Below are 16,052 nucleotides of genomic sequence, written 5' to 3'. Positions count from 1 at the left end.
AGGTAAATTCAGACATAGCGGTCTTTGCATTTTAAGTACTGAAAATGATGGAAACCCAAAACCACATTTTCACTTCACTAAAGTAGAAGCACTACCTCTGCTAAAGCACTACCTCTATGTGTGCATGGTACATCTGGCTTGAACCACCTGAAGAAAAATATTCAGTAAGACAAAAATGTAGAACTTTTACCTCAAGACGATTCAAGAGTTGCTCAAAAAGCCCAATGTAGTCTCTAAAATACAGAAATATATCTAAGTAATGTAGAATCACTGAAGTCAAATGGCACCAGAAGCAGGGGGAAGGTGAGGCACACCCAAAAACCTACATTGAATCACTCCCTTTTTGAAGACATGTAATATATACTAGCTAGTTATGCTCAGAAAAAAATCATGCATGTTTATTGCACTGAATTTCAAGGCATGAATAAAATTTTTTCATTTTTACAGAATTACTAGTAGCTCCAAGAAATTCATTGTTCCCCCTAAAATAATGTTCTCTTCAGCACAGAGACATCCATCACTATAAAAATTTGCCTGCTCCCAAAGAACCTGTCAAAAAGAAAACAATTCACCATTAAATGCATTCCAAAAGGGAAAAAAAAAAAAAGTAAAGAAACCAATCAAAACAAGATGCCAATGTGTTGCCTAGAGTATTCTCATTGAAGTGACAATTTCCTCAGCAACAACAGAAAAGGTGTCCTGAATCCTGATGGACCAGATGAAGAAATCAGAGGTCCAAGATATGTTTCTGCTGTTCTTCATAAGGTCACCATCTCAAGTTCCAGCACAATAGTTAATGGAACTAATTAATTTTAGCCTAAAATTGCTTTCAGCAGCAATGAGGTTGCTAAAAATGGATCAATTTGCTGCAAAATTTGTTGAGATGCAAGCCTGGATTCTCTTCTAATAGGTATGTTTCCCCAATTTTCCCCTATCAGCTACCTCTCTTCCTCGACGGAACAGTGTCACTGCCTCCTGCTCATATTGCTTTGGATCATGAAAGCTCAGGGAAAAATTAAGAGCTATTCTAAAAAGATTACCTTTTTCCAAAAGGTTGATTTCTTTTAGGAAACTGATTTTTTAGTGTGAGTAAAATCAATTTTCCAGCTACAGCTAGTTACTGAAATGAGGAACAGAACTGTAGTAATTGTATAACCCTTCACCCACAGCAAATGGAAGGCAAACCTATTCTCTTGAGTCTCTAGCTGCAGCAATTCCAGGCTGCATTATTTCCTACTTGACACGAACAAGCTTCACAGTCACTGTTTTCTAAGGAATCTGCAATAATGTAGCGTCACATCCAGCCCCTAAGCACATTCTAACCTTAGCAAACAGCAGTTGATTTAAAACCATGTTTTCTTCAAGATATATGCTATACTGCCCATACTGCACAGGTGTGTGAAAACAACATTTCCTTCTCATACTACCCAAGCTGTTTAAGACTCCAAAGTCCCCCACTATCTCCTCCACAGAATGCTCTTTATTACCTGTGTGACTACAAATCCATGACAGAACTGTCTAGATTTGGTTCTGCTCTGAATATCATCAACAAAATCACCAAGTAAGTTACAACTAAAGAATTCCAATTCATTTTTTTCATTCCACTTTTCACTCTACATAACTGGGTCAAACTGTGTGTGCTAAAGGGTACAAATCAGTCATACAGGTATGGTGGGAAACAGCCTTTTAGGAAAACAAGACTACATTCATTTATTGGAAACTTATGTCAAGATGTTGAAGAAGCAGCATCTCCTTTGCAAGAACATGCATTTAACATCACAGCAGGAACTTAGTCCCCTTCAAAAATGTTCTGCTAAGCAATTCTTCCACTTTGCATTGTCTAAGATACCACCAAGGCACACTTGAAATGTCTGCAGAAATATATTACACTCCTGTGTAAAGACTCACACCCCTCTACAGCTTGGGGTACAGGGAATAAACACAGACAGGAGGGGAAGGAAAGTGCCTCTGTCACAGAAACATTTGGGACTAGAGGACTGCTTTTTGTCACAACTAGTTTCTTAAGTTGCTCACTAGAATTCTGCAGATATTTTTCATATTTACACAGGAACCAAACTGATCTGCACATTCCCACCTCTGTCACCACAGTTCCTTGTGTGTTCATGACCTTGATAAGAATAAGCCAGACTACATATAAATAGCATCACCAACAGTCCAATATCAGTAACTAACAAGTCTGACATTTCTGATTTCTGCAAGGTCAACAGCCTGGAACACAGCATTACTACAATTATAGGCACAGCTCTAGTATGCAAAGAAAAAGGCAATCTCTGTGAAAACATTTTGTATTTTGTAGAAGAAAACACATTTTTGTTTCAAATTTATCTTTCCCTGTTATGAGATACATATATATGTATGTTTCTTATTTCCACATCACAGGATTTGTAAAAATTACACACAAGGCAAACTACACTAAAACACTCCCAGTGAACTACTAGGATCACTTGACTTTGGACACAACAACTTTAACCCTGGCCACATCTTCAATTCATGAAATGCACCTAGGTGCCACATTAATCTGCTTCAAACTAGAAGGCAACAATGTCATGTGGCAAATATTACTGATACATTTAAATACACCATACTTTAAAAATAAAATTGATCCATTTTATTGCACGTGCTCAAGCAGGTTTTTACAGGAGGCTTTGAACAGGTCAGGTGTCTGTGTTACAAAGACAAGGAAGTCATTCACAAGCATTTGGATGACTTCACTGAGCAAGGTATAAATGCTCTTGTTCAAAGACACTGTACTGTCAGAACCCCAGAAAACTGGATTGCTTCTTCATCAGCAAGAACACAGTATAGTCCTGTGACTGCAGAGAAGCCTGTGGCCATAAAAGGATTAAATATGTCAGTTTTATGTAATACGATCACATTTCTGTTTTGTTCAAGTTTTGATGCTATTTCTGCAAATAGGGAAAATCTGTTGTTGCAATAATGAAATGTCTGAGATGCCAAAATAGGCCACAGACTTGCAAACCAATAGACTTTTTCAGAAGGTTTTGAGCTCACATCACTTTTTTTCTGAAGTACGAGCCATTAAGTGTGATCTTGTCAGTTTGTGATTTCTCTCAGCAAACACAGAATTACAGAAATTTGCATTGCTTTAAATGAAAAACTAAATTATCGTACATTCATGTAACTCCACTCTCTAGGACTTCAAAAGTCAGACACCCTGGCACTTGTGGGGAGAAAACAGAGAGCTGTAGAGGCAGTTTTGGTGTGAAGTCATATAAAAATCTGGCTGATTTCAGGTTCTGTTAAAAATTCAATTTCACCAAGTTTGAATAGGCTTGTTTTGATCTAGCTGTACACCATTTTTCAAGCTCTAATCTTATTAAATTTCACAGACTGAGGTGGTACCAGATGGCATCCAGGAACTTTTTCATTCTGAACTTTAAAAAAAAAAAAACAAAACCCTAATGTGAAAGCTTAAGCATTGTGAAATTTAAACTGAAGGGAATTCTGCATAGATTTCTGTGAAACTAAATTGTATCTAAATTGTAAACATGACCTGCTGCACAAAAATTCAAACTCTGGTCTCAGCAAAGGGTCAAGACTCAGATTATTGCTTTCCCTGAGAATATTCTCCCACCTTTGTTTAGCTGAAAGGCAAAGCACAACTTCCTGCAGACAAGTATGGTCAAAATATACATAAATTACACAAACCCAGCTTGTTACAGAGAACAGAACACTCTGCTATTAATTTGGCCTTAAGTACATTTCACTAGCATTAGGACAAACAAATCACATTAATCCTACGAAACAAAGATTTGCCACACAATTCTCATTTTGAGGTGGAGAAGCTGGACATTAAAAACACATTTGGGACAAAGATGTACCACATGGAAGAGATGAGAACCAGTTGCCAGCAAGCCATCCAGGGGAGGGAAGTCACATAACTACTGGGCTCCACCTTGGTTAAAAAACTGGTTCTTAACAGGGCTACAGCATCCAAAAAAAAGCTTCTGGGTGCAGTTTGCACAATCAGCAGACACTCAGTGCCCTTGCACAAGCTACACTACCAACAACCAGAGGGTAAATTAAATATCCAAGGTGCCACAGGAAACCCACCGCAGAGCAGCCTGTATACCTGGGTTGGAATAGGGATCTGCATCCATAGCAGCTCTCTGAAGCAACCAAGCAGCCACCCAGGGCCTCAGTCTCTCCACGAGACAGTCACACAGTGGCACCTGCCTAACCCAAGAGTTACAGTTTTCACAGTTTTGGTCTAACACAGAGAGTCAATACTTCAAGTATATTTTAAAACAGAGCAGCTCCTCAATTATTTGCTCTGGGTCATCTATATCTATGTGTGCAAGTGCTGCATAAAAAGAAAAATAGATACATACAGCCTCTATGGACCTTCTTCCCAAGGATTTATTTATTCATGCGACAAGTTTGCCTATCCTGGTCTACCAAAATTGTAATCTTTGTTTTAATAGAAGTGCCTAAAAACATACTGGACCCTCTCCAGGCTCTAAAGCAATATTATAATGTAGTTACATGAAAACAAAGCCTAAATACTTAATTTCCTGTAGATTTCCAAGATTGCTGTTTCAGTTTCCTGACTAAATAATTGGTATTTTGGAATATTCTGTTACAGTTATTAGCATTTTCAATTTGCTCCTAGAAGTCATCAAAACAAAATTAAGCACTAACTTACTCTTTGGCTCCTTAGTAAAAATCAGCTTAGGTCAGACATTTTGCTGCACTGTCCTTGCTTTCTAAAAATTCCTCTATTTTCACTAAGACTTCTGGGTTACTGGCATCTGATAGTTTATTATAATTAACAAAGTAAAAGTCCTAGTGCCTAAATTCTGAAGTTCCTGAAGTTACTGAATTGTAATAAAATTTTCATTTAATCAGTGATTTATCAGTGGTAACAATAATTAAAATACTACCATTGCTCAACTGTCACCAGATATAAGAGCATTGAAAAAAAAGAGAGATTAACAACCTTTAGCAGTAAATACACTTTTATACTGTATTTAAGAACTCCATATCTAAGAACTCTGACTTTCACATGAGACCTGAAATATCACTACTCAACACAGCTAACACTGCTAGCACAAGGGAGTACAACTGCAAACAAAGAAAAAACCCTGATCTCCAGACCACAGATATCACAGGAGGCAGCATGGATTGAAAGTGACAGAGAAAGTACCAAAACAAATCAAATTAAAATTAAATACTAATTCCATTTATTGTTTCAATTATTGTTTTAGCACTCACCTCATAAATCCTCACACATGAAAGCCTTTATTTTTCCTCACAAATGTTCATAAACAGCCCCCCTTCTACTTCATGACCCCACCTGCCATGAGAACACATCAATCTGCTGATAAGCTGTCTCTAACATAAATATGTCCTTTTTTTAATGTATAGTAACTTAAAGTTTTACTGCACATTCCAACTCTACTGCAGGTTAAATTCTGGTAACAGACACCATGCAAGCAAGCAGAAAGCACACAACCAAAGGAGAATTCTCATGAAATATGTGATATACGAGCTTGCTGTAATGCTGTGCAATTCTTTTTTAATCCCCTTGCTCTTTTTACGTTTATCATGATAAAAGAATTTGTGACTGTTTACAGTGACAGTCTTTTAGTATAAACATTAGGAGACAACAATAAATTCAAGAACAGCTTCTTCATTTTTATTTTTGTGCATGACACGACACACCACCCCCCACAGTGAGTGAGTTGCCCTTTCCAGAATTTTTCTGGGACAATGGTACAAAGCTGATGCCGCTCATTCAGAGCCTCTACTGCCATAGAGCACATGGTCAGTAAGCCAAATTCAGATGCTCCCACGTCAACACCTGTCTGAGGGGGTCTGCTGGCAATCTCTACTTTCAGGCAGCTAACCAAGGACCTTTTTAAGCATTCTGCAGAGAGGAATCTAAAAGCCCTTTTTGGGAGTTCCAAACTAACCATTACAATGAGATGCTGAAAGTCAAATGGCTTGAACATTTCTAGGATGAGAAACATAATTCAGCCAATTAACAGCAAAAGGTATCATTTATACTGCAGGAGTAACTGCAAAGTTTTCACCTCTCTTCTAAATAGGAGAACAAGAATGAATATGCAGCCAGCCACCCTTTTAATAGCTTTCTCCCCACTGCTGGTTTGTCCAGGTGTTTAACAGATCCCTTAAATGTGAGTTTCAGAACGTTACTTCTGCTGCACCCCTCTTTGTTTCTTTACAATAAAATCTAAATTACTTTGTTTCCTTTTGCTATTTAACCTCAAAAGAGGGGTCCTGCACTAGCTACATGACTCTCTTTTACAACTGCTTTCCCAAACTTTCATTGAAATCAAATGTATTTCAACTGGTTGAAATTTCTTGGTTGTTTTTTTTTCCTTTGAACTGCTGTAATCTAACACAAAACAGGTTCGGTTCTACTGGTTACTTAAAAGGTATTAACTATATCTTAGTAATTTCTGCATAAGAGACATGATATCAAACACTTCACCTCCACCATGATGCAAAATACACAGCTCTTCATTTGTTTCCTCATTTGTGAATGCAGGACAGTGCTGCAATCTATCTTCCTATGGGCTGCCATAGCTTGTTTTGTTAGAGTGCATCCATGAATACTTGGCAAGGGACTGAGAAAAAGGAATAGCTGAGACCACACTTATTTTCGGTTTTCATCCAAGCTCCTTTTTTCTTGTCTACACTTAATTTCTCCATCACAGAAATCCAATATTTCAGAAAAAAAACAGTGATCATGACTTCAGGCTTTTTTATGAACAACCACATGAAGGGACTGTTGTTACTGAATGTTTCTCCACGAACACTCCCAGCCTCCTTTTATACCAGTGTACCCCAGGACTTTATCTTGTTTCTTTAAAACTAAGCTGGAGTGATCATTTGATTATTCCAACCTAGGGAATAATTAATTATTCCTAAACACCCAACTTCACTTTCAACCAGATATACATCAAACAGTTTAATCAGAAAAAAGGCCCAACAACATCTAGTATTTTATTTTCCACTCCACTGCTATACCAAGCATTCTTGAAAACTTCAGATTTTTTTCAGATTTACTTTGGATTTATCATTTTCAACATCATTTTCAAACTAGTTCAAAGAGAAGCATAACTCAAGGATAATAAAATTCCCTAATTGTGTCACTCCATCATTACAGATAACAGCATTTGCTTTCAGAACGAGTTCTCTAGTGATACAGTTAAGCTCAAAGCTGGGGTGCATTTTCTACTGCCAGCCAATCTATGAAGACAAAGGCACACTGCAGATAAGGATTATATCCTACCTTTTTATAAAGACATCCACACCTGAAAAATTATTGTTTTCAAAATTGCAGAAATAAAGGTACACAACACTCTATTACTTTGCTGTATCTCAAGCTGCTTCTGATAGGCAGGTTAGACATTCCTGACCACACTTGACAGGAGAACAGAGTGTGGAGCAGAGGCAACCAGAATCTGGATTAGCCATTCTATGCTGCACTTCAGCACCTACTTTTGCTTCAAACTGAGGCAAAACTAACCTTTTCCAAGACACTGCTATGTATGTAGCACATATAAAAGCAGTTAAGAACCTTTTAAAATGAAGATATTCTGTAATACCATTTTGGTTGGTTTGGGTTTTGTTTGGTGTTTTTGCAAATGTTAAATGCCATTGTAAGCAACATCTGATCCTGATAAGGTCTGTTTTCCTGGGTCATTTATAGCAGAACTATAGATTCAGACAGCAGCTCCATAGAAGAATGAGGAGCTCCATCCTTTAGATTGTGAACAAGAGGCTGCTGAACAATAGGAAAAGAACAAATATAAAGATCCAGTGCTTGGTCATTTTGTCTGAACTTGAATATTTGCTACTCACAACTACCTAGCACCAGATTTCACATCAGTTCAAAGGCAAACTTAAAACAATAATGTCATCTATAGTTCTCTTACCTGGACATTAGCACACACCAGCACAGTTCCAAATAGGAGCTCCTTGCCTCATCCTGCTTTTCTGATGGACATTTAGCATGGTTGGCTATGCTTCCTATAGCTGACACAAGTTACCTCCCTAGAGAGTTAGCAAGGTTTTCAATAGCTGATGCGCTCTTTGTTTTAGGCAAGTAAAATCTCTATTACCAATCATTTTGCTACTTAAGTTACAATGTGTATTTTAAAACTGTTAGATATTTTTCTATTAAGGTCAGCAGTTAGCTGGAAGATGAAAACAAACTACATGGCAAGAGAAAATATAATATAAATATCAGGAGACAGAAAATAATTGTTTCACGCACCTTAGGGAGGTATCTGCAGTTCCCACCCTAACAGAATTTTGGGTGGAATGCTGAATGATCCTTTGTAAAGCGCGCCCCCGCGTGGTAACCAACATCTCTGCCAAACCAATTTCTTCACAGCTCCCAGGTAACGCTTCTGTCTCCAAAACCACCTCGAGTCGGTGCTCACACCTGCCCAGGTACTGGGACGGCTTCTCCTAGTAGGAGTGTCCCAGACACATGCAAAAACAAATGCAACATTCTGCCCTAGAGGCACTTTCTCAATCTATGGGCAAGGTCAGAATTATTAAGAACATTCTTTTCTCATAGTTTGTTTAGTAAAGTCTCCTCAGTATTCTCTCTTTCTCTAGAAGAAATGTAAGGATACACTCATTCCACACAAAAGAAGAAAAAAAATCTTGAAGGAAGAAAACAGACACTTCTGACTAAACAGCAAGTTGAAGGAATTCCCATTGGCAGTCACTCTTTAATTTAATAGCGCTGTCAAAATGTAGGGTTAGAAGAGAAGTAGCAAATGTATTTACAAAAACAACATCTACTCAATAACAGCGAAACATATTCCAAGCATATGTATTAGGAATAACCAGCTGTGGCACCAAATAAAAACTAGAAAAAACCAGAAGTGGAACTCAATAGGACTGTCAGTGAAAACATTTGTTCACTTAAAAAATGCATCAGAAATAATATTGTTCAAGTGTGCAGAAAGCCAAACTTATACAGAAATAATGCAACTGATTATCAAGATCATTGTTCCACTTCTTCTGCATAGGCAGAATATCACCCCATTCTTCCTGCTTTGCCTAGTTTTATTTTTAAAGTATTTAATTAATTTAAGAAGTTTTAATTTCATTAGGATTCAGAGAATACACAATCATTTCAATGAAAGGTAAGCTTTTTGTAGCACTAGAGTTAGTATGTGTGCCCATTATGACAGTGTCACAGACAGACAATATGCTTTTATGATGAAATACCTTAATTTGTTGGGCTTTTTCACTTCAAGTTTTTTAAAGGACTATTTCATCTCATATACCATATTCTTTACTATATTTCTGAATAATTTTTATTATATCAGCATTTTCCATCTTTTTTTCCTCTTAAGGATAAGGTAAGCTGAAAATACTAACCAAAAGCAATGGTCCTGGGAACAAAATAGGTAATGGTTTGTAACACAGGGGTATTATTGTTCTGGTAATGTAAAAGAATGTCCAACAGAGGGTGATAGAGACCATACATTCGTTAGGCCCAACTCAGTTATCAGTTTTCTGAGTCATAGATCAGAAATGCAGTTAAAACAAGTTTCTGGCCCTTTCTGAATTAGATTGAGATCAAGGAAAGCTTTAAAGCACAACCAACTTCATCTAGATCTATCCTGTACAAAGGAAATTCAAAGCTATGGCTTTGCTTGCACTAAGAAACAGAACAGAAACAAACATGGCATTGTCCAGATGTGCACAAGTAAGAGGAATTGGGACATGCAGAGGACAAGGCTGTATTCATCAGTGATTTCCCGTGGCAAACCAACTATTTAAACTGAACTTGACCTTTCACTATTTGAGTTCATGAGTCACATCTGAGCCACTTCTGCAGCTTTTGCCAACACATATAGGAAACATCAGCCAAGCGTCAAATGCCCCTCGCTAGGAATTTATTTCTTTCACTAACCTCCCTTGAAAGATCACAAACTTTTTTCTAAACACTGTAACATTTTGTTTAAAATTGCTACCATCTTGCAAAAAGTGTATTTATTCATTGCAAATGGAATCTACACAGCAGATGGCAAAAAGTCAACACAGCAGCTCTTTCTGAACCCATGAAATGTAACCACTCAATTGTTTTCTGAGAGAACATCACTGCTGAGTAAAAGGAAGCCAGTAAGACCTGAGGCAAACATGGCCCAATCAGAAAAGTTTGACTACAAGCAGCTATAACGCAATCAAAAGAAACCATTCTGTTGCAGACTTTGAAAAATATCTCCACTCTAAAACTGAATCAAAAAAAGATATTGTATTTCTTTCTTATTTAAGCTTTCAATCTTTTTGCTCTGGTTCTTTCAAAAAACCTCTTCTGTAGAAAGTAAAATATGTTGAAAAAGCTCATTGGCAGACACCTTAATTGGGGCTAAAACACCTCCTGAATGCATCCATTCAGCACTCCTTAGTTTGTTCTCAGTAAATACAAATGTTAGTTAAGAAATCCCCCAACCTGCAATAATAAAAGCTAATGTTTTTCACATCTACTTTAACACACATAAATTTTTAAAGAAAGAAGCAAGTTGAAGCCAGCATTGGCCAGGTTTGGGCAGTTGAGGCAGCCGTGCCTTACCTTGCACTGCCCTGCCACGCAGATGGCCGTCCCGTTGGGGTCGCAGGGGGTGCCGTCGATCACCGTCTCCGCCTGGCGCACGTAGAAGCGGTAGCCGATGGCCCGGCAGTTCAGCTCACACTTCTGACTCCCCTTCACTGTGGACACAACGCAAGGCCCCGTTACAAAGAGCACAGCAGTAGATTGGAAAAGGAAAAGCTCCTTAAAGGAGCAGTAAGGTCTGAGGGGAAGAAACAAATATGCAAACAATGCATTCTAAGTGACCACACCAAATGAACGGTGATTAAAAAACCAACTCCAAGGTAAGCATTCCAACACCCCTTATCAGGGTGTAAACAATACCTCAGTTGTTAAGGACTGACGCTTCCCTAAATGACCAAGAGTACTTTTAGTTCCTTAAAAACATTGCCCGGTTCGTGTTCCTAAAGCACAGTGACATATTATGGCATTCCATAACTCCTGAGTGTCAGAAAAATTACACCATCATCAGAAGAATGTGCATCAAATCGGGCTCACTTATAGTCCCCAGTTTGCTCAGGTCTGTTAGGCATACAAACATCCAACACTGAAAAACATTCTAAACAAGACAGATGCACATTTTTTAAAAATCTCTTGTTTTTTCTCTTCATTTTTACAACTCAACTCAATTAAATTTCATTTTCAAAAATGTATAAAATGCATTATCATTCAAAGCCCTGTGATTTCTGCTGACATGCAAGAACCAAAAGGAAATCAGTCCCCTGAATTCTGGGTGAGAGGAACACAGAAGACAAGAAGCAAGACATGCTATCTTCCCCTGTGAAAATCTGTTCCTTGAGCAGATACAGTCTAACACTCCCCACATCTTATGCTATCAGGTTTGTTAACACATTTGTGTAGCCTTTCTGTTGCAAATCATCTGTCAGGTCAGAGTAGCTCTCAGCTTATTACCCTTGCTAACTGACATTAACAGTATCTTCAGCTTCTTCCCAACCGAGTCGCGCTGATACTCAGTGGCACTGAGGTCCAAACAGAAATCCTTTTTTATGACGACACTTTCATTGCTGCCACAATAATGAACTAAAATTCCTCTCACTTCATAAAGCTTCAGCTCATCCCCTATACTGAAACTGAAGCTTACCATTTAATCTAAGTGTCAAAGGAAATTCTATGTGCCCTTGTTTAATGCCAAAACATTGCACTCACAAGATTTTCTACTCGATTTCAGCATATTTCTGAATATTCAGCTAAGAAATAACAAAAATCCAAAATAAACAAAAGCAAGCAATTCAATTATATATTAAACAACTGCAGAAGTACCAAAATTTCAGCTCAACTTCAGTTACCCCCTCTGAAGACACAGAATTAATGCAGAGCAATTCTGTATCTTACATTTTGCCTCATACAGCTGAACTCATTTAATTGCACTCATATACATCATGCTTTGTGTCTGGCAACCTTCTGATAAAACCCACAAAAACATCTACTCATTTTAAGAGAGGTCAAAGATCTGTTTACTGAGTTTGGATTTTTTGCAGAAGCCATGCCATGTTCAACTAGGTCATTGATCCATTGGTTACCTTTTCTTTAGATTCACTAGCTTATGATTCCAATTACTTCATTTAGTTATTAAAAAAAAATCAAACAATCCAACCCCCCACCCCACCAAAAAAAAAAAAAAAACAACCAAAAAACAGAACAGTAAAATCCCAAACTGAGGTATTTCCTGCAGTTCTATCTCCAAGTGTAACAGTCAGGTCTAATGATAAACTGAGCTTTAGTCTTAGCAGCTTCATCACTTCACACATAACTATATTCAGAATTCCCAACAAATATAACCCAGTTTCAGTGATTCATTACAATTTAAGTCAACTTCTCCTTTTCTCTGTCTGAAAGTGTCCTATTTTCATAACATGCAAAGCTAGCAATCAAGCAGCACCTCTGGAGAGTACATTTCTTATCTTTCCATTCTCTAACATCAAGTCAAACAAGCCATTTAGGGTTTCTGAAATATCCTTATCTTCTGTTTGTTCCCTTAAGTTCAGTATCCTGAAGCCTCACATTCCCATATTCTTCCTCTCATCATCCCCTCCATAGTTTTGATACTTTAAAATATTTATTCTTTAAATTATTAGCTGGCCTTCTAGATCCCAGTGAAAATTCTGTGCTATTTGGAGATGAAAAAATTACCTGCTGGAGCATGTTATTTTTTCCTGGATCTCTCTCCTCCCTCACTTCTGCTGCGGTAGGTCAGCCTACTGCATTGCTAATGCAGCACAGTAACAACCCCCAAGCAGGCTGAGATTACTTACTGTGTAAAAATATAATTCCTATTTCATTATTTCTGTGTTTTATTCTTTCTCATCAGGAACTGTTCCCACTCATACAAAAAGAAGTATTAGAACAGTTACTGTCTCTGACCACAAAAAAACAAATCAGGCTTTAACTCTATATACTCTATAACCCTCTGGCCTTCAATATTCAGATTCTTTTGATAAGCATGTCTAAGGTACTGCCTTGATCAGGCATATACCAACCACACCACCAAAAGACAACATTCCCAAATGTGAATGATCTGAAAAAAACTTGTCTACAAAGAGCAGAATCTCTTAACTGAACTGCTCCTGCTGAATGACAAGCATTTCCCATAAGGATTTTATGTAAGCATTATGTATTATTGTGTAAGATGCAGAAATTACAGCAGAACAAATCCATTTTAGAATTCCTATGTAGAACAAGACACCTCACTAGTAAAAAAAAAAAAACTCCCTTACCATGTGTTCTGCCACAACTCTTGAGGTTTTACAGTTTAGGTAGTAGGTCAAGCTGCAGTACTGGCTTGGCAACTGGGCATAAAATCTCAATTAAACAAAGAGCAGTGAGGCGATTGATTCCACACAGGCCACATTTTTGACTCCCATGTCAGCTGATCACACACTTCACAAAAGGATCTATCTTCCCAACTTGTTGGCAGCAAGACATATTTCCACAAAAACATCCTCAGCTCTTTTGAAGTGTGGCACAGTTTCTAGGACAGTTAATTATACAGGTACTGTTTAACATGTCCTCCTAGTGTATTTGGTTTTTATTCCCAAGCTCACCTTAGCATAACCAAGTCCTTGTGCAAAGTCTCACCTTATCCCCCCTTTATTAAACTGAGGACTTGGATGAAATTTAATGTTGCCACACAGGTTCTGCCAGACATACTCATTATTGATTTAACTGAAGGAGGTGCCTTTAGTGAACAATGCTGGTAACATGTAATGTTTGGTTTTCATTTTACAGACTGAAAAAGTATCTAAATCAAAAAAACAGTACTTTCCTTATAACATCCTTAGCAAACTAGCTTAAAGTACCTCAGGGACATCCTGGTCTTCTCCAAACTGCAAGACTCGGGAGTTGGTTTTTTTCCAAGTCCTCTGTTGAAACTTACCTTCCACCTTTCCCTGTGAGGAATAAGAGCCAGGAATGCTAAAGCAGGACCTCGGCACAGTTCTACTGCCTTCCGTGTCCCCAATAAGAACAGCAAGACCTCACATCTTACAAACTGCACACCACACAGCACACACTGCAGTGAAAACTTTCCACCATTCTCCTAAGATCGATTTTACTGATCAAACTTAAATCACAAATATCAACACATTTCATTGCAGATTTCAGTGCTGTAGAGGTTTGAGGAGAAAAATTCAACTGTCAAACATATCCACACATTTTTAAAGGGCAAAAGAGTAATTTATGTGCTATCACACTACAGCCAGTGGCTGGAGTTCAAACTGTCTCTCCAGCAGCATTTTCGGCTGAGGCCTCTCCCGGGCCCTGCAGAGGGGACGGCAGCCGCATGCCCGCTGGGAAGCACGAGTGAGCAAGGGAGAAGGGTTCTCCACATGGATTCACAGGCTAACAGCCAAAGATCAATCCTGATCTTTTAATTCCACGACAGGGAAAGCAGTGGCGTATCCGAGCCCACGACACGCTCCCGGCCGGAGACGGTGTCCCCGCGGTGAGGCGAGGCCGGCCCGCCCCGAGCGCCTCAGGGCGAGAGCAGCGCCGGGCACGGGCCAAGCGCGGCGTGGCCCGAGGGAAAAACTCCCGGGAGAGAGAAAACGAGCTATAACTCCCTCCGACCGAACGCGCTCGTTCTCCTCTTGTTCTCGCCCCGGGCGCAGCCGCTCCCCGGGAGCGCAGCCGGCTCCCAGCAGGTTCAGCCCTGAGGGAGCCGATGGACGCAGCGGGGGCCGGCCGCTGCCCTCCCCCAGCCGCTGCCCGGCGCGCTGGGCCAACCAGCCCCTCTGCGCGCCCGCCCCTCTGCGAAATTTCACCCTCATCCCACGCCCTTTCGTTACGTGAAAGTGTAAGAAATAAAAGCCTTCACAAAACACCCTGCCCAAATCTAGAAACCGCGCAGGTTTTCGAGAACCTAAATCTAGAAAAAGGCAGGAAGGCACCCCTTCGGAAACATCCCTACTTGCAAGAGTTTGTGAATAGAGCTGCTTGCATTTCATCAAGAAAGAGCATTTTCAAATCTTAGCACTGTGCTGAGGGGCATGCCATGCTGAGGGGCCCTGGAGTGGCAAGGAGGGATGCACAGTCCCCCAGCTCCAGCCACGCCACCTTCCCAGGGCTGGACAGGGCTGGCACAGCCCACAGCCCGTCACCAGGGCTGGACACCCTGTGTGGTAACCCTGAGCCACACGTGCTCCACCTTCCACACGACCAGAATCCTCCAGCATCGCACAGCCCCCATGTCCCACTCCCCTGCCAGGCCTTCTGCCTCCTGACCCTCCACCTCCACAACACAGAGTGTGTGGGAGGGCATTTGTACTTCATGTACTTCCCCTCCTTCAGCTTCCTCTTCCAACTTGTTCTGCCATTCTCAGGAAGCCCTCGCCCAAAGAAAGGCTGTGGGGAGGCACGTGGACATGGAGGATGAGGAGGCCAGGCTGTGACTGAGCTGCTCCACAGTGAGCTTGAAGAGATACAGAGAGAGCTCAGCAGGCAGCTTGCCAGTGCATGGAACTGCAATTTAATGATATTCTTAAGAAAAAAAATGTCAGAAGAAAAAGCATTCTGACCACAATACCTTTGATAAATAATGTATTCAGTTGTTCAAAGGGAAATTAAAAATAGCCACAGACCAAAAAAGCCCCAGGAGATAATACCCAAATCAAATAAGAATGGAACTATCAGTAAACTAAATGACACTGTACTCTGACTGTCCTTAAAGAATGTACCAAGTTCTTCCTTTCTGTCTCAACTCCAAAGACCTGAAGCTGCCTGGAGCACGTACTGCCTCTCACAGCACGCACATTAAATCTGCCACAGATAACGCTGGCTGTAGGTGCAATCAGAATAAATGATACCATAAAGGAATTTCACTTTCCTCATGCCATGGGGTAGGGACTGGAATATACAAAACCTCCTTGATGGTTCTTTAGTCCAAATCTTAATTTAATGTGAGATC

General features: G+C 39.7%; 1 protein-coding gene across 4 annotated transcripts in view; it reads right to left on the bottom strand.

The window, feature by feature from the left end:
- The window catches only part of THSD4 (thrombospondin type 1 domain containing 4), a 255,165-nt gene that overhangs the window by 118,442 nt on the left and 120,671 nt on the right, over window positions 1-16,052 (bottom strand). For all 4 annotated transcript variants that reach the window (XR_014616468.1, XR_014616469.1, XM_084214001.1 and 1 more), the window contains exon 7: window positions 10,613-10,749. Coding sequence is in view for 2 of the 4 variants with exons in the window: in XM_084214001.1 (XP_084070127.1) it covers window positions 10,613-10,749 (137 nt within the window). In the remaining 2 variants the exon portion in view is untranslated. The remainder of the gene's footprint in view (window positions 1-10,612; window positions 10,750-16,052) is intronic.

This window comes from Fringilla coelebs (assembly GCF_963513975.1).
Source record: "Fringilla coelebs genome assembly, chromosome: 12".
Taxonomy (NCBI): Eukaryota; Metazoa; Chordata; class Aves; order Passeriformes; family Fringillidae; genus Fringilla; species Fringilla coelebs.
Note: the sequence above shows the minus strand (reverse complement) of the source record. Positions and strands in the feature narration are given on the sequence as shown.